Raw genomic sequence first — 23,305 nt, 5'->3', positions numbered from 1 at the left:
GGCTGCTGACAGGTGGGGTCGGAAGCGCTCCCCGCCGCTGTATTTAGTGGATGGCCAGCTAAGCGTCCAGGGGCTGATAGCGCTACTGCATCACTCTGCTTTGAACAACACTGACTCGAGGAGACATCAGACACAACTAGAGAGTACTGTGGCCATACGCTCACTGATTGCTCCATGTACAACATGTATCTCATAACATTCATACTGGACTGCCTCGCTAGATTTTTTTTAAATCTGCTCAAGCGATCATACACTGACTGCTGCCAAGCTTGAGAAAGTTCAATAGGTTGCGGCCAGTCTCTGAACCAAGTAATCGCCACTGCTAATTCCTGCATACTTCTTGTCCGTCTCCGTCGCAAAGGTCCCCGGTATGGCTTCGATATAGCTCTTGAAGTTCGGGTTGCAAAAGTATCTGTTGGTCGACATTGAGCAAAAGTTCACTGTGCATGCTGTTCTCGGGATAGGCAAACTTACGCAATGCTATACCGGGCCGGGTATACGTCCCCGTCACCACTCGGAGGCTCAACGACCCGGTGGATCGTGCTCTTGATGGTGTCGTTGCTCCATCTAGCCAGAAGGTCGCCTGCGTTCACCACGCAAGTATCCTCGATGGGGGTAGCGTCCACAAACACGCCGGTCGGGCTCTTGACCTGCAGCCCGCCCCTCTGGTCCTGGAAGAGCAGAGTGATGCTGCCGTAGTCGCTGTGCGCGCCGGCGCGGACCTGTCCCGGGTTGATCTTGAAGACGTCTTTCCGGACTTCGGGGTAGTGAAGCAGGCGCAGCGTGTTGTCGCCCACGTCGGTAAAGCCGTCGAAGAATTTCTCGTCCAGGTCCATAGCCACGGCGATGGCCCTCATCACTTCGGTGTGCATCTCCTTGCACTTGTCGTGGAAGTCCAGCATGATGGACTTGAAGTCGACGAGCTCGCCCGTCTCCTCGGGCCAGTGGTTGGGGAGGCCCGGCTCGCCTTCGCGGCCAATCTCCAGCGACTCCTTGATGTCGGGGTTGCCCTCCCGCAGCTTCTTGACGTCATTGATGTCCGTCAATTGGGTCGTCTTCTCCCGGCCTGGCGCGGAATAGCCCCGGTTTGCCTCTGGGGTGGTCCAGCAGTGCTTCATCTTCTCTTCATTCGGCAGGCGGAAGTACTTGGCAGAGGTCGCAAAGACTTGTTTTCGGGTCTCCGGGCTGATAGGGAGACCCTTCAGGTAAATGAATCCTGCCGTCTGGAATCCATGGAGAATGGCCTTGGCCGTCTCCTTCCGCTGCTCGGGGTTGCCATTCAGGAAAGCCGAGAAGTCGATGAGCTGATGTGATGTTTAGAGCTTGCACTGTATAAACGGACAAATAACAAGAGGCAAGACATGGACTTACTGGGATGACAAGTCCCTCGCTTTTGACAGCTGCTGATTCCATTTTAATGTATTCTCCAGATACGAAACCGAGGGCGCCAGAACAGGATGAGTTCTCACGTCAAGTTCCTGCGCGTCAGCTCTCGGTTTATAAATATTCTCCTCCCCGGATGTTGCTCGACCTTTGGAACCGAGTAATGTTGGTTGAAGATGATCAGATCAAATCGGATGGACGGTCAGATAAGGCCGCGAAAGGGTTAGGGTGGGCATTCGGCCGTGTCCGACACTTGGATAGGCAAGTACACACAAGACCTAGATCGTTCCGGACCCCTCTGCCTGGTTGGGATCTTCGTACCACTGTAGATCACTGCATGGCATGGCTTCTCGTTGTTATTGTTACACAGTTACACGCAGTAAGAATAAGATATATCCCTTTAGAAAGACAGATACATTCGAACATCGCCCAAGGGTCTATCAATGTCTTCAACTGATAAGAAGGTCAGGTACTTACTGAGTGCTTTGTTCCTCACCCGAAACCTTATAAGTCGGGTAGTCAAACTCAGTAATGCTCTTGATGCTACGGATGCCGGTCGATAGTGTTGGCTGCACACATGAAGCCTTCCCTTTTAACTTCCATTGCTAGATAAGTGCATATAAGCCACTTGCTGCAGTGTCAGGTAAGATAAAGCCGTTCTCCCCTCCTGCAGATAAGGTCGGGGTAGAGTCGAGTTGCGGGGCATACAGCCGGGTTGAATGTGGGGTCGACTATGCCGACGAGGAGGTTGTCTAGGGTGCCATCCCTCGATAACCGCCGGGCGTAGTACTCATGACTGTGCGACTTCTGTCAACTATCTCGAAGTCTCAGATAATGGTGCATCGTGCCTGGTTCTGATTCTACTCGAATAGGAGACAGTCGGGGAGTCTCCACTCTCTATAGTTCAACTACTACATCTTCGGAGGCAAGTTGCCTCAGCCTATACTACCTTTACTTCCCGACCCCGACCCTCGGCCCAATCATCTTTCCAAGTCACCAAACTCTATATACAACTGATACATCTTTACATTGGCTGAAGCTGCAGTATTGTAACAGTCAAAGACGCAACCAACACAGAAGATGGCCTCCTCCGGATCCCGCGTTGTGGACATCCACACGCACATGTATCCGCCTGCCTACGTCCAACTCCTGGAGTCGCGGCAAACCATCCCCCTGATCCGCCGGTTCGCCGGCGCCAAAGACCCGCGCTACATCATCTTGCCCGCCGAGGCGGAGTCGCTGGAGAAGATCAGCCAGGCCGGAGAGGCGGCCACCGCCACTACCCAGCTGCCGGGCCGGCCGGTGACCTCGCACTACTCGTCGCTGCAGCAGAAGATCCACTTCATGGACACGCACAAGATCGACATCTCTGTCATCTCGCTGGCGAACCCCTGGCTCGACTTCGTGGCCGAGGCCGAGGCCGCCGAGACGGCCCGGTCCGTCAACCGCGAGTTCGAGTCCATGTGTCTCGAGCACCCGGGCCGGCTCTTCTTCGCCACCCTGCCTCTCAGCGCGCCAGCCGAGGAGCTCCTGGCGGCCATCGAGTTTGTTCGGGGCTCAAGCACTGCCGGGGTGTGATTTTGGGCACGTCGGGTTTGGGCAAGGGGCTCGATGACAAGAGGTTGATACCTGTGTTCAAGGCGCTTGCGAAGAACGGACTCATGATATTCCTGCATCCGGTGAGTATGGACCTATATAAATACTGGCATTTGACCATGCACCTACTACAGCGACCCTGAGATGGCCATGCTGAACTACCCCCTTGATATTGGTCACATTTCCTGGGCATTGCTGACCGGTGCCTCTAGCACTACGGCCTCCCAAGCGAAGTATGGGGACCGCGGGCGACGGAAGAGTACGGGCACGTGCTGTCCCTCGCGCTCGGGTTCCCTCTCGAGACGACAATTGCGGTCGCGCGCATGTATCTCGCCGGCGTCTTCGACGAGGTGCCCGACCTCAAGATGCTCCTGGCCCACAGCGGCGGCACCCTGCCATTCCTGGCCGGGAGGATAGAGAGCTGCATCGTCCACGACGGCCATCTGGTGCGGGAGGGCAAAGTCGGCGCGAACCGAAGGACCGTGTGGCAGGTGCTGAAGGAGCAGATCTACCTGGACGCCGTCATCTATTCCGAGGTCGGGCTCAAGGCGGCCATCGACGCGAGCGGCGTGGACAGGCTGATGTTCGGGACCGATCACCCATTCTTCCCGCCCCTGACGAGCGACGAGCAGGGCGAGTGGGAAAGCATGACGTGGAATAAGGCAGCAGTGGAAAAGGCGCTGGGGGAGGGTAGCCAAGGGACCCTCGCGGTCATGGGCGGTAATGCTATCGAAGTATTACGACTGAAGGAAGACGCCTAAGTAGTCTAGCATGTCGGTCAACTTGAGGCATCTCAGCCTATGAATTGATGACTGGAGAGACTATCCTCGGATGATGCCAGTTCCAGCTACTACGTGATATCTGAGCCGCATACACGTGCAGATACCGCTAGGATTTACAGTAAGCAAATGCCATCAACAACCAACATATACATTACGATTGCCAATACATGCAAATGAAATGCATATTTTGTCCCGGCAAAGAGAATTCCGAATTCCTAGAGGCTGCCAACACATAGATGCAAGCGCTTGCCGCCATGTCAGGGGGCAGTGCTGACAGGGCCAGCTGCAGCACGACCCGTAAGCGCAGTTGCATAGCCACGAAAAGCTGCAAGGAACCGCAAAATTAGGCGCGCGTGTTTCTTTCGGCACCTGACGTTCCGGGGAGGCTATATTCGTTTGTTTCTTTGTTTCGAAACATCTGCCAGCTCAATTTAGTACGGATGTGAAGCTATTCCGAACGGTCAACGGCCTATTCTCGAGGTGGTGGGCGAGCCAACAATGAATGGCCTGGACACTTAGATTGGCATTCGCTATTCTTTTGGGAGGAGGCATTCGAAGGAGAGATGTGAAAGATGTATAAGAAGGCAGTCAAGTCGCGAACTTAGAGTGTGAGTTGAGCATCTAGAATCAGCATCATTAAACACAAGCAAACAATTCACTTCACTGTCAACTATCTTCCTCGTCTCGTTCGAATACCATTTAGACCAAGCCTTTTTTCTTCTTCTTCTTCAAGGCTTTCAAGCATATTACTACTCCAAGCAATCAATCGCCATCATGTTCACCATCGTACCCTTCACCGCGGCCCTCGCCCTCCTTGCCTCAGGAGCCTACTCCATGCCCACAGGCACAACCTGCGACAAACCCTCCCAAGTCGCCGCTCCGCCCACCGGTGTTACGCACAAGGTGATCGCGGGCGCCAACGGACAGCTGCGCTTCGAGCCCGAGAGCGTCGTCGCCGCCGTCGGCGACATCGTCGAGTTCCAGTTCCACCCCAAGAACCACAGCGTGGCACAGTCGTCCTTCGCAGAGCCCTGCGCGCCTCTAGCAGTACCGGCCGCTCTACCTCCGCCCGCCAACGCCACCGGCTACTCCTCCTACTCCCCTTATCCCCGTCGCTCCAATGTCGGGAGAGGTCGTGCAGCAGCTGATGCCTACCCCTTCTTCGCGGGCTTCGACTTCGCGATTGTTGAGGGGCCCGCCAACCACGCCTTCCAGGTCCTTGTCGAGGATACGAAGCCTATCTGGTTCTACTGCCCGCAGCCCATGGGCGCGCACTGCACCAACGGCATGAGCGGTGTTATTAACGAGCCCCGTGACGGCCCCAATACCCTCGCAGCCTACAAGAAGGCGGCCAAGGCCATGATGACCGTTGTGCCACCCAAGGTACATGGGGGAATAAAGTCGCTATGGTGGAGAAGAAGCCGGTTGCTTGAATTTGATGTGGCTTGCTAGGAAATACGCTGCCGGCGGGAACTTGGGCGTGGGCATTATTACAGGCGCAGGACATCTTGCACCAAGTCCAGAATATCAACATCGATTATGCCCATAACCCAGGAGAAGAAGGCCACCGCCATCCCCAAAACGAATAGCGGCTGCATAAATAACAAATCGCATTTCTACATACTGTGGCCTCAAGATACTATGCGTCCCGTGAATTATGTTTAGATATAGTAATAACTGAATACTTACTTTAATATAAAAGAAGTAATTAGCGACACATGAGTTTCGATTTCGTAAGGATAAAAAACGTGATTTAGTACTATTAAGTAACCATAAAAAGAAGCGTAGTATCCCATACGTGAACGTTCTGTTTGTTCCTCGTTTTACCGGAGTTATGTTCCCACCTGCCGCCATTCTAATCCCATCGTATATCGAAGGTCAAGTATGACCTCACAAGAACTCATTCCGAAGACAGAGCCATGGCTAGTCCCGCTGGTCTAGGCCCAGCGAGAGGTTGACAGGCCCTTCAAGCCTTTCTTAGCCATGTAGGCCTCTTGCTCCTCTCTGTACGTCTCGTCGAATTCGCCTTCGACGAGAGGCCCACCGCCAAGGACGGTGTCCTTGTTGGCAGGGAGAGGAGTCGAGACGTTGGCCTCATGGGATCCGAAGGCCATCTCGACCAGCACCTTCTCAGAGGTCTCCGGGGTGACTATCGACTTGAGAAGGGTGGTCGACGGAGGGGCGTCAGCCTGGTCCATGGGCTCTCTCTTCTGGACTGGTTCGAGTGTGGTCAGGGCTGTTGAACAAACTGATGTTAGCTCGGACTCTTTGGATACCGCCACAAGCAAGCAAGTCGAGACAGGGCCTATGGGAATGGTGCCGTAAACTTACAGTTGACCTCGAACCATCGTGGGAAGCCCACCTCCAACCACTCCTTCAGCTCTTTGCCATCCTTGGCTACGCAATGATGTCAGTAAGAGTCAGTAAGGGGGTAGATACAGATACATACCCTCCATGTTGGGACGGCCTGCTGCCTCCCATGCCTCGTGCTCGATTCGATCCTTGTCTGCTGGGACGTCAGTACGCGATTATGCCAGACGAATTTGCGGAAGCAACTTGCCGTCGGCAGCAATTTTCAGCTGCTCGAGGCTGTCCACACCTTGTTGCAACTTGACAACGAGCGCCTCGGCGGTGGCGTGACTGGGAGCAACGGGATCCATGGTGGTGCTCGGTTGGTGATGTTAATTCCAGTATCTGACGGTTGGGAAGTGTGGCGCTTGATGGGGGTGGAATAATGAAGGAGGGAGAGAAAGCAGAGGCCAGTGGTTCGATGATTAAGTATTTATACCAGCCGAGTAGCAGGAGAAGTGGTCATGATAACGGTTACTCGAGTAATCAGACGCCGAGGGTGATTCGAGATGAGTGAACATGCTGGCCAATGCAGCAGTGGTCTGTTGGCAGACTGTATTCATTCACTGTCGTGTGCTCAGCCAAGTCACGCGTACCCAGCGTTGACGAGAGCGTCACTGCTCGATTAGATGGTGATGATGGATAGTAAATATGGTGATGAAGGAATGATCGGCGACGAATCAATCATCTCGCTTAGATGGCAACGGTCTTAAATTCATGCGCATGTTGTGTAATACTGGAAGAAAGAATGATCGGCAGAAGGTATTTGAAGAGTCAGTGATAGCGTATCTCGAGCAAGAAGCCAGTGTACAGGCACGAGGTACAAGCTCTTATCGGATAATCGGCACATTAGTCTATGTGATATGGCCTTGGCTATCAGGCAAGAGTCCATGCAATGGCTCAGGGGACAATCGTCGATAGAGGCAGTACGATTACTCCCTGGTTGCTTGAGTTGAATCGCAGACATTATGCTATCAAGGCTCCAGCTGGACTCGATTCTTGTATTTTAGTGAGGAGAAAGACCAGACTAAACAGATCATCCGATCGTTGTAAGACTGTTGACAATGTTCTGGATGAAGGAGGAGGCTGAAATAGTAGACATGATACGTGTGCTATGAAATATCGATCTCATAGATACAGACAATCGCAGTGGGAAGTGTGATATTATGCCAAAGTTTGGAGATGTGACTCAGCGATTATAAATGTACAAGGAGCAGATGGTTGAGTCTGGCCTAAAAGGACGATTGTTCACAACATTCACGTATAACTAGAAGCGATATACTGCGATTGCCCCGTCATGGTCATCAATAATAGGCAGAAAGCTGCGCAGTGAGAAATGATAGTAAGCAAACAATACGTGAGATGGAAGTTTATTCCTTCGAATGAGCAGTCTTCCCGGACCATCAAGATACATAGATAATCATAGTGACTCTACTTCGAGGCGCAAGTCAAGATACCGTCGGAGTAGCAGAAGATGACGGGTAATGCAGAGAAGCACACTGAGTCACATTTTTGGGGGCCAGTGTCATAGTCGAAGAGATGTGTCTAGTAGTGATGTTCTATGATATATATATAAATCTATTCTGAATCCCAAACTACTTCTTCCAAGCCCAGTTCCCCAGCGCTCGCGTCAGCTTGACCACCGGTACGTCCACGCCGCGGCAGAACACGTCGGCGACACAGAAGAGCACGAACGTGTTGACCAGCGTGCCCCAGACGGCCGAGTCCACATACGCGGACCAGGACCGGTACAGCACCGCGTCCGCCGCGTCGCTCAGACCCGCGTCGCGCAGGTCGAGGGCGACGGCCTCGGCGCTCAACCACGCGTACCACGCAGGGTTCAGGAAGCGCGTGCCGACCGTGTGGTTGACGGTACCGTGGGCCAGGTAGAGCGCGTACGAGATCCTGCCGAGGTACTGCACGAAGGCCGTGGTGAAGGGGCGCTGCAGCAGAGGTTGGGTTTGTGGATGTTTCTCGGGTCTGTCGGGGTCGATCGACACCAAAACGGCACTCGAGGGCTCCCTGACGGTCACGGGCAGGGTGGGAATGTGCGGTGTATTGGAAGTATCCTTGTCGCCGCAGTTGCAGCGACGAGAAAGGGGTGGCGAGTACATGAGTGCCAGAATGAAAAGAACAGAGCCCACGGAGTTCCAAAACCACTGCATCTGGTCCTCGCGACCCCCGTAGAACACAGGTACAGAGAACGAGAGGGTTCGGAAACCTGGAGACATGTAGCCACCATTTTCTGGGTAGCTAAGAAGATGCAAAGCGACGAGGAACGTAAACAACGTCGCGATGTGCATACATATCTTCCGCGAACGTCTCGGTCTATTGCTGGTAGTAGAGACCAGATTATCGGTCTGACTACTCTTGCCCCCGGCAGGCAAAACAATAGATAGTTCTGCCAATAGCATCCCTGAACAGAAAAGGGCCATGTCAAGGTCACCGAGCTGGACCAGCCAACATGTGAACCCCAGTGCCACAGCCATGTGCAGCCAGCGCTTGGCCTTTACAAAGGCGAGGAGCAAAACGAACACCAGTAGTGATCCCTTGAACTCTACGGGTATCGTCCATAGATGCCCATCGTACGGCGGGCTGTACAAGTTGGCCCGGCCATCGATATTGCGGAACGGATTGACCATGTGCACCATGTGGGCCCACCAATGCCAGAGCTGCCTGCGCAGGGTAGCGCCGCGCGGCGGCGGCCCGGCGCCCGTGGGGTCCTTCAGGAAGACGCCGCCGCAGCGCACCAGCGCCAGGTTGATGAGCGTCGCCACGACGATGGGCAGATACAGGCGGAGGGGCCGGCGGAAGAGCGAGCCCGCGAGCGCGTCGAGGGCACGGTCGGGCTGGCTCCGGTGGATCATGGTGAGCGTCTTGATGGCGACGACGTAGCCCGAGACGACGAAGAAGACGGTGACGCTGGCGCGGCCCGAGTGCAGCACCCGCACGATGGGCCGCTGGAGGAAGAGGTCTGTTTGCGACACGTCGGCGGTGCTGTGCCAGCCCTGGCGCAGGAACGGGAACCACAGGTAGCCCCAGTGGAACACGTACACGACGAGTGCGGCGACGCCGCGAACCCCGTCCAGGTAGGCCGTCGGGCTCCGAGGCCGCTTGGAGGCTGCTGCTCTGCCACCACCCGGGGAGCGTCGACGGGTATTCCCGCAGACAGCACGCACAAGCGAAGTAACGAAAGAAGGGGCGAGCAGGACGAGTAGGGAGACGGTATGCAGCAAGATGAGTCGCAACACGCTTTGGATCGCCAATGAGACGCCGGGTGACGAGAACCCCCAGAGTCGTGCATATCCGGCCCACGTCCTCGAGCCCCGGCGAGACTGTCTCTTCTCGGATAGCAGACACGAGCTCAGTCCTTCCTCTGCATCATTTCCATCTGGCACGAAGTACTGAGGGTCTGCCAGGTGCCCCCGCGCTTCGACGTCGACATATTCGGGATGGGCCTTCGACATCTTTTCATTTCAGTCCTGTGACATCTGAAGAGATTGAAGAAAAAAAGGCATGCATGTGGTGCCCTCTGCCCTATGTTTATCTGTCAGCCATTTAACCTAGTCGAGCTTTGAGGCCTACCCAACCGAAATGCCACGAAGTAGTTTCAGTCGAACCAGCCAAAAGAAAGGCACCAGCTCAGGGATGATGTTAGCCCACATTCCCAGGGGCCGATGACAGGGACTTGCGACGCGACCAAGACCGCATTCTTTGCCATTGAAGATCGGCAAAGCCAAGCCAGGGCTGGTTGCCGATGACTCCCTTCCAGCAGCCTAGGGATACACGAAAACAGTCCTTAACACGTCTACTCGAGCTCGCGATGAGCAAAACGACACAACGTCCCTGCCTCTTTCTGGAAGGTATCCTGTGCCTAATCGTGTACGAGGAAATGGTTCAATGGGTGGGGCAGATCGGAGTGGCCTGGGTGCTGGGTGGATTCGACCCCTCGCGTGTCGGCCTAGTTGAACACACAGAGGGCCGGTATTGTGAGATATGTAGGCACTGACTGTATTGTTGTGGCGTAACCGAAGAGTCCATTCTCTTGGCGTCACACTCCACTGCCGCATTGGACTGAACACCTATCTCTGTGGTCCTCTGTCATATATATATATATATATGTGTACCAACGAGTATTGGCCCAATCAGATCCAACACACGTCTTGCAGTGCATGTAAGTTTCAGTTTCAAGATGGTATAAACAAACACCGAATACCCTATAGCCTATCTTCACCAGCCCCCTACCCTGTTCCTGCTTGTGAAACGCCCGGAGCTCTGCTTTACTCGAGAAGGCTCCCTCCCCCTTTCGCACCATAATACATAATAACTCCGACCACGCAACTGGTCCCCAATTTGCTTTGAGTAGCTTTCCTCCTCCCCGTCCGTCTTTACACTGTTCATCGCGAAAAGCCGAGTCTTGCAGGACTCATAATCGCAACGTTTACTGGGCTCAAGCCTATTCTTAAGCCTTCGCGTATCTGTATTATGTACAACCCAACTATCTCCAAACCAATACACGCTACATGCTGTTTGCCATCACTGCTCAACTCACCACGAGTAGTGCACTGGACAGCCTTCCTCCATCCCATTATAATCGTGCGAAAATATGTCCGGTGAGATCAAGTATAGTTTCCTTCCTTTGTCCACTGCTATCGTGAATCAAGTACCTTTCGCCAATCGAGCCTCAACTTTCTCACGGTGGGACCGGTTTTTGAGGTGGACCAGGAAGTTCTCCGCAGACATGTCCGGACCTGGCGTATACAGCTTGCCAGGGCAGTCCAGGCATCGTATCCGTGGCAGGAAATAAAAGCGAAGGTTGGGGGGAACGGCAGCCCCTGGCTGTGGCATGGGAGCAGGACTCTCCGTGGTGTTGTCCACAGCGCTATAGCGCATGGTTCCTTCAAACGAGTCGTTGGCGTAGGTGTCTGTTTCTTTGAATTTTTGGAGCGCATCTGTGAGCCACGCTGGGGGCGGGGGCTAGGAGGGTGTGTAAGTAACCAGTGGGAGTTAAAGATATAACGGACTCAGAGGGAAAATGTTACAGGTGGACACATCACAAGTCATACGTGTTGGACCAATGGGAGAAAAAACGACGGTTGGCATGGGAAGGGGGCAGAGGCACGGGGGCAAAAGGGGCAAAATGTCTTACTGGATGGGGTTGGGCACCACCGGGTGCTGGCGGGGAGGAGCAGCAACACGACCAATCTGACCAGGTGGTGCACTTCCAGGGGTTTTCGCGACTGCAGTCGCAGTTGCAGCATGTGATGAGTTCGGCGTCGAGGGGGTGGCATCGATGTCTGGTGGGATACACTTGGGGCTCTGGCGTGTGATTGTGACGGGGTCTGGGATCCTGCAAGGGAAGTCTGCCTCGTCTTCAAGTCTCGGAAGAACCTCTTGAGCCTATCCTTGCCAACTCTCAGAGTCACCCAGTAGTGTTGCGGCTCTTCAGTGCCCTCTCGCGTAAGTTCACGCCCAAATTTCCTGGATACACGGGTCTCGTGGTGATGTATAGTGGCCTCAGGTGTCTCCGAGCGACCAAGGTTTGCCATACGTTGCTGTGCAGCAGACGCAGCTCCACGCATACCACGGGTCCTGGCTGTGCCGGCCAATTGCGAAGCCGCTGGAGAGTCGGGTGAAGAATCCTCACTCGAGTCAGAATCCGAAATCTCACCATCGCGCGCACCTGGCCGCTTGCGCCCAGTGCCAGGCGCACCAGCGACTTTCTTGTAGAGCCTGCTGTCCTCTACGTCTGTCACAGCCCCTGGTAATGTAGAGGAGACAACCAATGTGCGTATGGTCCTTTGCCTCTCCTTCAGGTCGGGCAAAGACGGACCGCCTCTGCGGTTCACCGATCTCTTCTGTCTTCGCTGTTCCCTTTGGAAGATGACCTCGTTCCTTTCGAGCTCTGCCTCGCTGAGCTCGTATAGATACGGCGCGAACTCCTTGGCTTGTTGCTGCGGTCTGAAGACAGTCGGGAGCGGCGACGGTAAAAAGGCATTGACCAGGTCGGCATCCTCTATAGGCCTGCCATCGAACGGATGGCCGATACTGTACAAGCTGCGCGTAAACAGCTGGCTCTGCTCCCGGATGCAATGCGCAATCGCCGTGGCAAACTCCCCACTAAGAGAAAGTTCCTTGGCCATGCTGGCGGCGAATTCTTCGGGAGAGTTCATGGGGTTATTGATTTCCCACTCGAACTGATCCATCAAGGTATGTGCGCCGATTGTGATGTTCAATTTGATCAATATCCTCATCTCGTCGTTCTTCCAGGCCGAGTACGGTAGCTCGGGGTCCAGCGCATCTTCGTCAGAGAACACGAAAGGATAGAAGTCATTCAGTTGCTCGTGCATTTGCTGCAGAACCTGCTCGTAAACGGGTTGTGCCGCCGGAGGCTTGAGTCCCAGGTCTTCGACCAACTGCATGGCGAATAACTCGGGGGCGGCCAACCTCTCGTGGAGGTTCCATGTGAAAGTGTCGCGCAGCCTGATCTTGTCCCAATCCACGTCCAAACGTACAGGTACGAGCTCTTCGTGCTGTTCTGCTTGCTGCTTCATGTCCTTCCTCTTCCATTTGAACGCTGGCGTAGTGCGAGTGCCTGGACGGGGTTTCTGCGAGGGATATAACACCCTGGAGGTGCTGCCAATTTCTGTTCTTCCATTGCCGTATCCACTGTAGCCTTCGCCATACAACCTGCTGGGGGTGAACCAGGCGCGATACGTGTCCCTCACGAGTTTGTAGTCGCCAATCATGTTCTTCACATGTTTGATGTGTTTAGTCTGCTTCTCGATATCAGTCACCATGGCCGCGGCGTGTACATGATCTTTTGTGATGATGTTTGATATGGTGTAGTCGTTAAACGAGTCTTTGTCGCGAACTGGCACCGTCGCGGTGTTTTCGGAGTCGGGCGCATCGGGTCTCTCTTTTGGCGTCGAGGCGGACGAATGCTCTGACTTGGCTGTCGATGCTGAGGATGGAGCTACTGTCGAACCTGCGGGCGCATTGAATGCGGTCCCGGAGTCCTGTTTGGTGGCCATGCTGTAGTCGGTGGATGGATGGGACTGCTACATATGTCTAGCCGCCTCCAAGACCGAACCGCGCCTCAACTGCGTGGCACGACAGCAGGAGTTGATGCGGACTTGGGCTTGACGTGTGAGGGAAGGCGACGGAGATGCCTGAAAGCGTTGCGGGCGTGAGGGTTGGAAGCGCGATTTCGAGAGAAGTCCGCCTTTGCTCAGCGAGATCGATTTGTCGCGATTGGGAACGGGATTGGAGGCGGACGCTACTTGAACTTTTTGGGAGAGGTTTCGGCCTGGGCTGGCGCAAAGGAGTAGCGACAAATCAAACACTAGGCAGGTTAGAGCTGACCTCAGCCTGGCCTAGGGGGAAAGAAACGCGACCGCGAAGAGACGAGACGACTGTGACCGTCCTCAAGCTGGGTTAGGCTCAACAGTACTTTCTGTTTGGCGGTAAATATGCCCTTGCTGAGAAGTACATGAAAGAGGTCCGTGCATCATCCAAGATGTAGGTACGCAGAACTGCTTATCACGCCTACTCACTCACTCACATTGAACACTTCACGTAGCTTGGACTCAACGCCAACTGACCAACTTATATATGCTATATATGGATGAAAACCCCCAAGTGCACACAATTATATCGATATCATCCCGTTATACCCTGGAAGAAGGAAACTCTTCAGAAGAGCTGAAACATTGTATCGGATGGGTACGCCAGTTGCGAAAACCAGAGAGCATACGACGCTACTACGCCGTGAGTGCCATGTTTTGAAGATGAAGCTTCAATTCACGTCACAACAGCCTTCTCACGGAAGCTCAGAAAGCGATTTCGGATTGAAAATGGTCAAAGACTATGCCGACGAACGGTAGCTGTCCGCCCCGCTGGCCATATCCAGTGGATTTGTTGTGTATGCATACTCGTGCTGGTGGCTTCCGGGCCAGGTGTATAAGTTTTGTTTACGTCGAGGGCACAGCTAGCATTCAATTCCAGTAATACCAGTCCAGAAAGCATTCTATGGAGTGCACTAGCAACCTAAGGGCTTACGCTGAAGGGAGGAGGAAGTGCCGTTGAGCTTCAGTCCAGCCTAAAGTTATTATTGCTTGCTCAAAGCCTAGCATAGTGGCTGAGAGTAGCTGGGGACTGATAGACTCCCAGAGTGGGCATGAATGACGTCTGTGAGAGCGCATAGCAATTTGATTCACAATGCACAAAATTGCATGGGATTGAACAAGATGTGACGAAGATCCTCGTTCTGGTCTCTGAGCATGTGTGCGAAAACAGTCACACACATACCTAAGGTAGGCGTTGTCTGAGGTAGGAAGCTGCGATTGGAGCTCAGGTGTTTGCTATCTGCTTTGAGAATGGTGCCCTTTTGAGCAGCTCCCCATTGATGCTTGTCTCCTGCCTTGAGCTTTAGGTAATTACGAGACAATTGATTCATGCAGGAGTTATTCCGCATGTCGTCACCAGTAGGATCCCTCCAAGTAGTGTGCCTTTTTTTGCAGAGCTGCACGGCGGAAGACAAGGCGAGCAAGGTACATTCAAAGTACCGCACAAAGATGGACCCCGCAGCTTAGGAAATGCAAGGAAAAAGATTGAAAACCCTCTTCTCTTCCAGGCAGGGCCATACAACGGCAAACATCACCTACTCTTTTCCTGTCCTAGAGATACGATCCTCACTACAAACCTCACCACAAATCACAAATCAGAAACAATGGCCGACAACAAGGACAACAAGGAAGAAGTCGGTTCGTGCATCCCCCCTCCTCCCATCATTCCCTTGCTTCCTCCCCCACTTTGCCCTGCTCACTTGCTGTCCAAGTCCAAATTACTGGAAACGGCTGCAGCTGGTCGCGAACTACCCCGCCATAGGTACTCGTCCGGCCATTCCCATTCCCATTCCCATCCCCCTTTTGCCTTGGACTACCTGCCTACCTAGGACGGACACGCATTGAGACTCGAAGCACACCGTGACGCGAGAGGACTAACATGATCTCTCCCCAGACTACTCGTTGAACAACCCGGCCACGGTCGACAAGTACAAGACAGCTGGTGCTATCTCGGAGAAGGTCCTCGCCGAGGTCTCCAAGCTTTGCGTCGCTGGCGAAAAGATTGTTACTATCTGCGAGAAGGGTGACAAGCTCCTTGCCGATGAAGTCGCAAAGGTCTACGCCAAGCTCAAGAACAAGGGTTAGTTGGGAATCACGCGCTCGTCTTCTGGTCAGAGCTACTTGGTGTTTGGGCTGGCTCTAACCCCGTATTCGCAGGCTTCGCTCACCCCACCACCGTCTCGCCGAGTGCTTTCGTGACGCCGTATACTCCTCTCACCTCCGACGAGGCCGAATCAAAGGTTGAGCTTAAGGAGGGCGAGCATGTCAAGATCCAGCTGGGTGCCCAGATCGATGGCTTTGGCACCATTGTCTGCGACACCATTGTGGTCGGCGCCAAGGAGGCTGTAGAAGGTCGATCTGCTGACCTGGTTCTTGCTACTCATTACGCCAATGAGCTGCTCCTGCGCTTGATGCTCCCTCCTGGAATTCTTGCGTCCGGCACTGACGAGGAGAAGGCCAAGGCCGCTGCCGCAAAGGCCCCGACACAGGCCCGCATCACGCAGCTGTTGGAGAAGATCGCCAAGGCCTACGAGTGCAACCTGGTAGAGAGCACCACTTCATGGATCTTCGACCGCAATGATATCGAGGGCAAGAAGAAGATTGTCATTGCACCCGGCGAGGGCAGCAAGGGCGACGGCACCCCTGAGATTGGCGAGGTGTGGGGTGTCGAGATGGGCATGAGTCTGGGCAGTGGAAAGGTCAAGAACATGGAGCAGAGGCCGACACTGCACCGCCTTATCAACGAGAACGGTCAAGCGAAGCGCTCCACCTCCAAGAAGCTGCTTTACGACGTCAAGAAGTCCTACCACAACTTCCCCTTCAGCATGAGGCAGCTGGAGAGCGAGCGAGATGCTAAGCTCGGTGTCCTCGAGTGTGTCCGAAACGGCATGCTCCGCCAGTACGAGGTTGTGGGTGATAAGGAAGGTGCTGCCGTCTCGAGGCTTCTGACCACTATCCGTAAGTTTTCACACCTTCCACATTTTCGGCCAATTGCTAAATGATGCGACAGTCATCACGAAGAACGGCGTCACCAAGTTGAGCGCTGCCCCGGCCCTGGATGTGAGCAAGTTCAAGACGGATAAGAAGATTGAGGATGAGGAGATTCTCAAGATTCTGGAGCAACCCTTGGCCAGGAACAAGGGTAAGCCCAAGCCCAAGAAGAAGGCTGCCAAGAAGAGCGACGAGTAAATATGCTCAATCGACCTTCATTCATGAGAGGCATTCCGCCGTGAGCAACCGAGACAGGATGGCGACCTGGTGGGCTATCAATGAGCCAAGCATGTACATTGATGAAGCAAATAACTGGGGAACTGGTGAGGCAAACAGTCATTGTCAAGCTCTCTCCTTGTTTACGGGAGCCATTGCAGTCCCACAAGCTTCTTAGGTTGTCAGTGGATCCGAAAGGTTCAAGGTTGCTATGTGGCCTAGTTCCACCGCGAAAGCAAACTGTACTCGATTAAGCTACGAAAATGAAAGCCTTTTTATGCGCATGGGGAAAATCCAGGTGCCCTGCGGTGAATAAAGTCATTCGCGCCTGTGGTGTTGGTGAAATAGTATGTAGTTACACGAGAGGATTCCATCCCAGGGCGTGGAAGGAGCCAACGATGCGTTGGTGCTCGCGTAAAGTGCAAGAGTGATGAAATAATGCCCGTTTTCCCGGCTCAGGGGTCATGGACATTCCTTACCCCTCAAAAGGCCAAGGGAGCGCGGGAGCCCTCGTAGAAGCAAATAACCCCAAGAATCGGGTTGATAGCATCTGAAATGACGAAGGACACTCTGGTTAGCTCATTCTGGACAAATTGCCGACATCAAATGGACTTGACGACGGGTGATGGCATGATCAGGTGCCATTGAGGGAGGTCGTTTAAGGCAGCCTCTGGAGTCACGCGTAATTGCCCCGTCCTCCGTCCTCCGACTGAACACGCTGAGCAGGAGGGTTAAGGGGGGGCCTGCCAAAGACACGGTCGCTAGGCTGCCCGGAAACCAAAAGCTGCCTATAAGCGACGAAGATAGAATCAGTTGTAACGGGCATCCGATTGCATGGGAAAATTGATGTGTCTTGTGCGGTGAAATTGACGGCAAATGCGAGAAGGTTGTGAGAAGGGGGTCTTGCTGCTGCTGCTGGTGGCCACCACGGGAGCGCGCCCTGGCCTTTGCCGGGGGCTTCGGAGCATTTTTTGGCAGAGCAGAGTGCATCCTCCTTCTTTTCCCCCATCCCCCCAATCAACCACCACGAACAATCGCGTCGCCGTTTCAATCAAGCACGCGCCCTTTTCGACCTCGACTGACGCACCGAAAGCTCTGCACTGTAAGTAGTCCCGGCCGATTGTCTCAAGAACGCGGACTGATTGTGCGTGCAGCCCCGATTATCCGAGAGCAGCCTGTCGCAAGGTCCTGGCCTGGGGCAATAGCAATAGGGGCGCCGAGCGGCTGCTCCTGAAAAGAAAATGGCACCTACCACTTCCACCACCAAGCCCAGTGCTCGCACTTCAACGCGATTTTCGAGCCCACTCCAACTCGCGAGCTCTCCTTCCGGCCACAATAAGGGCGTGTCGACCGAGGGTCAGAGAAGTTTCATGCGGCATTGGCTGGAACCTCCTGTGGAACAAAAACCTTCATTTGCACAACAAGGTCTGATGCGAGGCGGCGTTCTGGAAGGCATGGCTCCCTTTGGGTACTCTCCCCAAGGCCACCATGCTGAAGAAGCCATCCGCATCTGCCGAGGGCACGCCGGCCCCGACGGTCAAGAGGATTGTGCTGAAAAAATCCACCAAGGCGGCAACACCGGTGGAGGAGACCAGCGCGATGCCTCAGATGTCGGTTGCAATGGCTGCACCGGATGCCGAAATGGCGCTGGACTCGCTGGAGCCTTCGCGCTCGTCACCTACTCAGCCAATTTTCCCAGCGACTGGCTTGGATGATTCTGATGATGGCGATTATCGTCCCAACGCGTCGCGCACCAGACGTTCTTCGATACATTCCCATCACAACAAAAAATCAACCAAACGCCATTCTCGACCTGGCCGAAAAAGCTCTGCACGTGCCGCCAGCCCTGCCCCATCTGTGCATCCTGAGCCTGACATTCCTGAGCCGACTCCTGCAGTCGTCGAATTTCAACCACCACCTGCACTTCTTGGCCGCCCGCCTATTGACAAGGCTTTTGCTGACAAGGTGGTCGAGGCCGCCGTGGACGAGGCGCTCCATCACTATCGCTACCCGACCGCCTGGGCTTTACGCACGCTCTACGACGAGTTGGGAGACAAAGAGCCCTGCTTTGTTCACATGATCGAGGACATTTTTCACCAAAGGGCCGATATTGACACCATCAAGGAGTTCAACAAACTCGTGCGCGATAGCAAAACGCGTGGTAAGCGCGATAACGAGGCCTGCAATTACTTTATCCCGCCCGACAATCGCACCACACCTCACAAGCCCAAGCCAGCACCCTACCACGATCTTCTGCAAATGGACTTCACTCCTGTCAAGCAAACAAGCCAAGACATGGATGGCCACATCAATAAGAAGGCCAAGCTGGAGCTGGACGAGCCCTTGGCAGCTGGCACGGTGCGTAGCAGCAGCAGTGGCAGTGGCAGTCATAATCGCCGTGGCAGTCACAGTGGCAGTGCCAATGGCGGCAATGTTGGCAATAGCAGCAGCAGCCGAGGCCGAAGTGGCAGCAGCAGCCGGCCTGTCAGCAAGCTGAATCTGAATGGCGCTAGTGGATTGAATGGGGCTCCTGCTCCTGCTCGCGTTAATGGATTCACCACCATCAACCAAAACCAAAACCCAAGCCAGAGCCAAAGCCAGAAGCAATCGCCCGCAAAGCGCTCCTCGTCCAAGCATTCGCCCTCCAAGGGCAAAAAGCACCGTCGGTCCAGCTCCGTCAGCAGCGACTCGTCCTTGTCGGAAGTCCCTGACGACGAGCCGGAGGATTACGAGGAGTTCCAAAAGAGGCTGGAGGACGAGATTTCGCGGCCAAGTACCGCCGAGCCAAATCATGCGCCAAAACCGGGAGACCTGGACCAGCCAATCAGCGACGAGAAGACGAAACCCACGTCTAAAAAGGCGCCCAAACCTGATGGCTCCCGGAACACATCAACTCATCCTTTCCACCCACACGACTCGGACATGGCCGCTGCTGCTGTCATCACCAACGGCGCGTCCCATCAACATAGCCATCGTGCAAGCACCCCGCTCAAGTTCCCCAGCAAGTACGGCGACGTCAGCATTCAGGATCAGCTTACCCTGCGCAAGCACGAGGCCAAGGCCGACACTCGCGGCCTCACTGAGGACGTCGTCTTGCCCAGCTTCACCCGGAAGCCCCTGGATGAAGACCTGTCCGCTGTCGACAACGCGCTGGCGCAGGCTCCGACCGAGCAGCCTCGTGCTCTCAGGACGCCAGCTGCAAACCTGAGAGCCACCAGGGCCTCGAGGCGCAACAATGAGGATGCAGAGAGCTCTCCCATCGCGCCCGAGATGGATGTCCCGTCCACCAGGGGCTCTCGAGCTGCGACCCCATCCAACAACTTGCGGTCGACCAAGAAGCAAAAGACAGGCTTGCGAGTCAAGACTTCGTGAGTATTTCCATTCTCACCCTATCCTATCCTATCCTATCTTTTGTGTTACACAGCCTGGTGCCTTGTCGGTACCAGTCAAAGAAGGCATGAGCTGTACCGACTGTGCCGACCTCCATTTGCTGTCGGACCACCTTGTCATTCAGTGGCATCGTGGTACCACACTCTTGGCCCCAACTACGACATACCCATCGTTTTCTGGGAGATGCACACTACTTTTATCGTCTTTTTTTACATTGTTTCCAACTACGTCTGCTAATCCTCGTGTCGCACAGGCCCATGAAGCGTAAGGGAACTGCAGCAGGCGTGCCTAGAGAAGCTCCTGTGAATAGTGGCCCTTCTTTCAACGACAAGGTAAGAAATCCAGAACCAGCCCCCTTTTTCTGGGCGACGACGTGTTGCTTTTTTTTATGGCCACAAAGGCCATTTCGAATCCTCTGGCGATGGCGCGCGACACTTTGACGATGAAACTGGCTGTTTCGGCTTATATGGGACGGTCGTGTTTTTCGTGTTGTGCTACGTGTCAAGGTCCAGAGGCGCACGGTGGCGAAGGTGCCCGCGGGTGCCCACCCGCTTTTGCCGAAAGCCTGAGCGATCCCCATGTCAACCAGCCCATGCTGACTAGTTTTTTCCACAGGATCGGACTTCAAGCAATGATGATACGTGCTATACCTGTGGTGGCAATGGAGAAGTCATCTGTTGCGACGGTATGTCAACCCCCCCTCTTCGTATTATTCAAAGTATCGGTACTGACTGTACACAAGGTTGCAACTACTCTTTCCAGTAAGTCAAGATACATCAGTGATGCTACATGCTCTTGCGTCCTGCAAGAGTCGATGCTTGGTAAACCAACCCCCCTTGGGACCGATAGCTGACATGATGCCAAACAGCCCCCTTTGCGTTGATCCTCCTCTGCACGAAGATGACATCCCTCACATAGAGGACTTCTATTGTCATGAGTGTCAGCACGTTTTCTTCCCATCCCAGTTCACGGGAAATAGAGGCACCTTTGGATCCTTGCTGGATAACCTCGACAAGACAAACTCCCGTGCCTTTGGCTTGCCGCAGGACATCCGGGACTACTTCGAGAATGTCAGAACGGGACCAGATGGTGAATACGAAGAGCTTCCGGCCGGTAAACCCGTCAAGTATGCAAACCCAGCCTGCTTTGTTTTTACTGTTTCTTACTTGCTGACGTCTCTCCCACAGGGTCAACAAGAAGGGCTACGATGAGCCTTTTGACTTTTACAAAGTCCGAGATGCTGATGGCAGGCCTGTTCTATGTCACCAGTGCCTCAAGGGTGCTTCCGACAACAGAGCCATCATCCCTTGTTCAGCCCCCAACTGCGGCCTTCAGTTCCACTTGGAGTGCCTCGACCCCCCTATGACTATTCCGCCGGTACTACGAACGTGGCAATGCCCTTGTCATGCGGATCGGCCCCCTCTTGCCAGCCTGGCGCCTGCCCATCGGTACCGCAAGGTAAAGTCGGCGCCCATTATTGAGCAGGCATATACCCGTGGTATGACGAACAACGGGTTTATCGAGATTGAGGAGGACGACGATGAGTCGGAGGATGGTTTCAAGAGCCGCTATGACTATGGCCGAGTCTACCGCTTGTCTGAGAAGGGCATCAAGCTGGATTTCATCTCGGCGTAAGTGGACCCCCTCACTTGTCCAATATCCATTCAGAGAAGCTAACAACACTACAGAGTCGGTAAGAAGCGATCCCAGACGCGTCATGCTAAGGCCAAGGCGCCAACCGCAGCTACCCATCGGCATAGCGTGGAGGAACAACAGGCGGCACTGAATCTTTCGCAGCTGGCCCGAGGCACCGACGGTATTGGACAATTAATCAATGCCATGGTGAGCGAAGCCAGCCCTGATGCTGTGGCATTGATGGCCCAAGGTGATGCGACTCGCATTGCCAATGCCAACCTAAGCAGCCTCGATGTTAAAGCGCTTGAGGTGATGCTTGCTCAGGTCGAGGCTTTGAAGAAAAACATTGCCCAAACCCTCGAGTCCTCTCGAGGCGACGGCACCCATTCGGATCCCAAGGTGCCCAAAGTTGCCCAGAGCAATGGCACGGAGGATTCGATGCAATTGGACTAGGCGTGGCCTCGTCTCCCACTCACAATTATCCTTTTCCTCAAGGACAAGAAGTGTACAATAGCGTTCATCCTTCGAAGCGTTCAGCTTTCGGGTGAAGATAGGCACTCGTTGTCGAGTGGAAAGGCCCAAGGAATAACAGACCTGGACGAAACATCATCCATAGAAGGAGATGGTGTCCAAGCCGCTTACGCAGTTTCTCCTTGATTGTATGATATCGGCAGTGAAAAAGAAAGGTGCGGCGCACATAGGGAGAGCAAGCGAGCGAAAGCGGATGGACTTTGCTTGGTTGATTCAGTTCAGAGCGTTCAGAGCATACCGGGGCCATATTCCGCCCTCGTTCCCAGTTCCTTATTCTGCCTAGAAATGGCTCATTCTCACGATATGCACCCCGACTCTCGATCCCTGCATTGGCAAAATCTGCTTCTGCGATCTACTTGCGAATGGGTTCCTGGAGCGCGTTGCTCTTTTGGGGGAAAATGTTTTCCCATGCGTTTTCATCATCAACAACATATGGTATAATTTCCCCGTCGATCCTCGTCATCTCCACCCCCGCGATGGAGCTGGATAAGAGCGCATGAGACATGTGTTACGAAGGTTAGCGTGTTGAGCCTGGACGAAACGAAAATGAGCGAGCGTGCAAAAGGAGGTCGCAACGTGAGTGCGGCCGTTTTAATGATTCGTTTCATTCGCGGACCTTTTTGCCGCCTCGGGAGAACACTCGTCTTTCTCTTTGCAGCCCTTATGGGCAGTGCAGCCACAGACTCGCCCACCTACACATACAACGTCTGTGTGGATGTCACACATGAGCATCAGACAAACGGGAGACAGTCATCGCGGAATTTCCCATTCGTCGTCGTCTCTCTGTTTCATTGTCGTGGTGTGCGGTGGGTCAGGCTATTCACAAGGAGAGAAACAGAATGATGAACGAAAGACCATCATCCGAGAGACACTCCCTTGCGAGCACAATAAGCGAAGTGCTGCGGGTGACGATATGTTCACACAATTAGGTAGATACGAAGCGAGAATAAATAGCATTCTTCTGAGCCTTTTGAAAGCCCAACAACTATTGCCTGTGTAGTTCTAGTAGACATGCCGACCAGCGTAGAAACATGATATTTGAATAGAGACCAGCAGCCGCTGTCTCGAAGTTGATGACTAGAACTGTAGTGTTGCAATGTTTGTAGAGAACATAATATGGCAGGAAACCTAACACAGTAGCAAGAAAAAGGAATGTTTAGTCTCTGGTCATAAAATTGATTCTCCCTAACTCAATTGCGCTCTAAATATACACATACAACTACTACTGTTTTGAAGAGGTGTGCCCTGGAGTTTGCCTACTCCCCAGAGGACCTGGTTTTTCCGGGCGTCTCATGCCAATTTTGC

At 54.0% G+C, this 23,305-nt stretch overlaps 8 protein-coding genes across 8 annotated transcripts; 4 read left to right on the top strand and 4 right to left on the bottom strand.

Moving 5' to 3' along the window:
• Nucleotides 1-279: 279 nt before the first annotated feature.
• PG997_003699 (uncharacterized protein) lies at nucleotides 280-1,413 on the bottom strand (the record flags this gene model as incomplete). Its single annotated transcript, XM_066808014.1, has 3 exons — nucleotides 280-412; nucleotides 475-1,304; nucleotides 1,372-1,413. 3 exons carry the CDS (start codon nucleotides 1,411-1,413, stop codon nucleotides 280-282), a joined length of 1,005 nt encoding a protein of 334 aa, XP_066671632.1.
• Nucleotides 1,414-2,463: 1,050 nt separating this feature from the next.
• On the top strand, nucleotides 2,464-3,740 carry PG997_003698 (Amidohydrolase; the record flags this gene model as incomplete). Its single annotated transcript, XM_066808013.1, is given in 3 exon segments — nucleotides 2,464-2,931; nucleotides 2,946-3,062; nucleotides 3,192-3,740. 3 exon segments carry the CDS (start codon nucleotides 2,464-2,466, stop codon nucleotides 3,738-3,740), a joined length of 1,134 nt encoding a protein of 377 aa, XP_066671631.1.
• Nucleotides 3,741-4,535: 795 nt separating this feature from the next.
• PG997_003697 (uncharacterized protein) lies at nucleotides 4,536-5,213 on the top strand (the record flags this gene model as incomplete). The annotated part of the gene is made up of 1 exon (XM_066808012.1): nucleotides 4,536-5,213. One exon carries the CDS (start codon nucleotides 4,536-4,538, stop codon nucleotides 5,211-5,213), a length of 678 nt encoding a protein of 225 aa, XP_066671630.1.
• A 485-nt stretch (nucleotides 5,214-5,698) lies between these two features.
• Nucleotides 5,699-6,421, bottom strand: PG997_003696 (uncharacterized protein; the record flags this gene model as incomplete). Its single annotated transcript, XM_066808011.1, has 3 exons — nucleotides 5,699-5,997; nucleotides 6,093-6,158; nucleotides 6,301-6,421. 3 exons carry the CDS (start codon nucleotides 6,419-6,421, stop codon nucleotides 5,699-5,701), a joined length of 486 nt encoding a protein of 161 aa, XP_066671629.1.
• Nucleotides 6,422-7,705: 1,284 nt separating this feature from the next.
• On the bottom strand, nucleotides 7,706-9,577 carry PG997_003695 (uncharacterized protein; the record flags this gene model as incomplete). Its single annotated transcript, XM_066808010.1, has 1 exon — nucleotides 7,706-9,577. The coding sequence occupies one exon, from the start codon at nucleotides 9,575-9,577 to the stop codon at nucleotides 7,706-7,708; it is 1,872 nt and encodes a 623-aa protein (XP_066671628.1).
• A 1,192-nt stretch (nucleotides 9,578-10,769) lies between these two features.
• Nucleotides 10,770-13,144, bottom strand: PG997_003694 (uncharacterized protein; the record flags this gene model as incomplete). Its single annotated transcript, XM_066808009.1, has 2 exons — nucleotides 10,770-11,087; nucleotides 11,177-13,144. 2 exons carry the CDS (start codon nucleotides 13,142-13,144, stop codon nucleotides 10,770-10,772), a joined length of 2,286 nt encoding a protein of 761 aa, XP_066671627.1.
• Nucleotides 13,145-14,841: 1,697 nt separating this feature from the next.
• PG997_003693 (uncharacterized protein) lies at nucleotides 14,842-16,426 on the top strand (the record flags this gene model as incomplete). Its single annotated transcript, XM_066808008.1, has 4 exons — nucleotides 14,842-14,875; nucleotides 15,132-15,317; nucleotides 15,395-16,195; nucleotides 16,248-16,426. The coding sequence occupies 4 exons, from the start codon at nucleotides 14,842-14,844 to the stop codon at nucleotides 16,424-16,426; spliced, it is 1,200 nt and encodes a 399-aa protein (XP_066671626.1).
• A 1,506-nt stretch (nucleotides 16,427-17,932) lies between these two features.
• Nucleotides 17,933-21,922, top strand: PG997_003692 (uncharacterized protein; the record flags this gene model as incomplete). The annotated part of the gene is made up of 8 exons (XM_066808007.1): nucleotides 17,933-19,812; nucleotides 20,088-20,166; nucleotides 20,450-20,519; nucleotides 20,577-20,595; nucleotides 20,644-20,655; nucleotides 20,703-20,960; nucleotides 21,022-21,465; nucleotides 21,523-21,922. The coding sequence occupies 8 exons, from the start codon at nucleotides 17,933-17,935 to the stop codon at nucleotides 21,920-21,922; spliced, it is 3,162 nt and encodes a 1,053-aa protein (XP_066671625.1).
• Between the last annotated feature and the right edge of the window lie 1,383 nt (nucleotides 21,923-23,305).

Source organism: Apiospora hydei (genome assembly GCF_038363865.1).
Source record: "Apiospora hydei strain CBS 114990 chromosome Unknown utg000004l_segment0_segment0, whole genome shotgun sequence".
Classification (NCBI taxonomy): Eukaryota; Fungi; Ascomycota; class Sordariomycetes; order Amphisphaeriales; family Apiosporaceae; genus Apiospora; species Apiospora hydei.
Note: the sequence above shows the minus strand (reverse complement) of the source record. Positions and strands in the feature narration are given on the sequence as shown.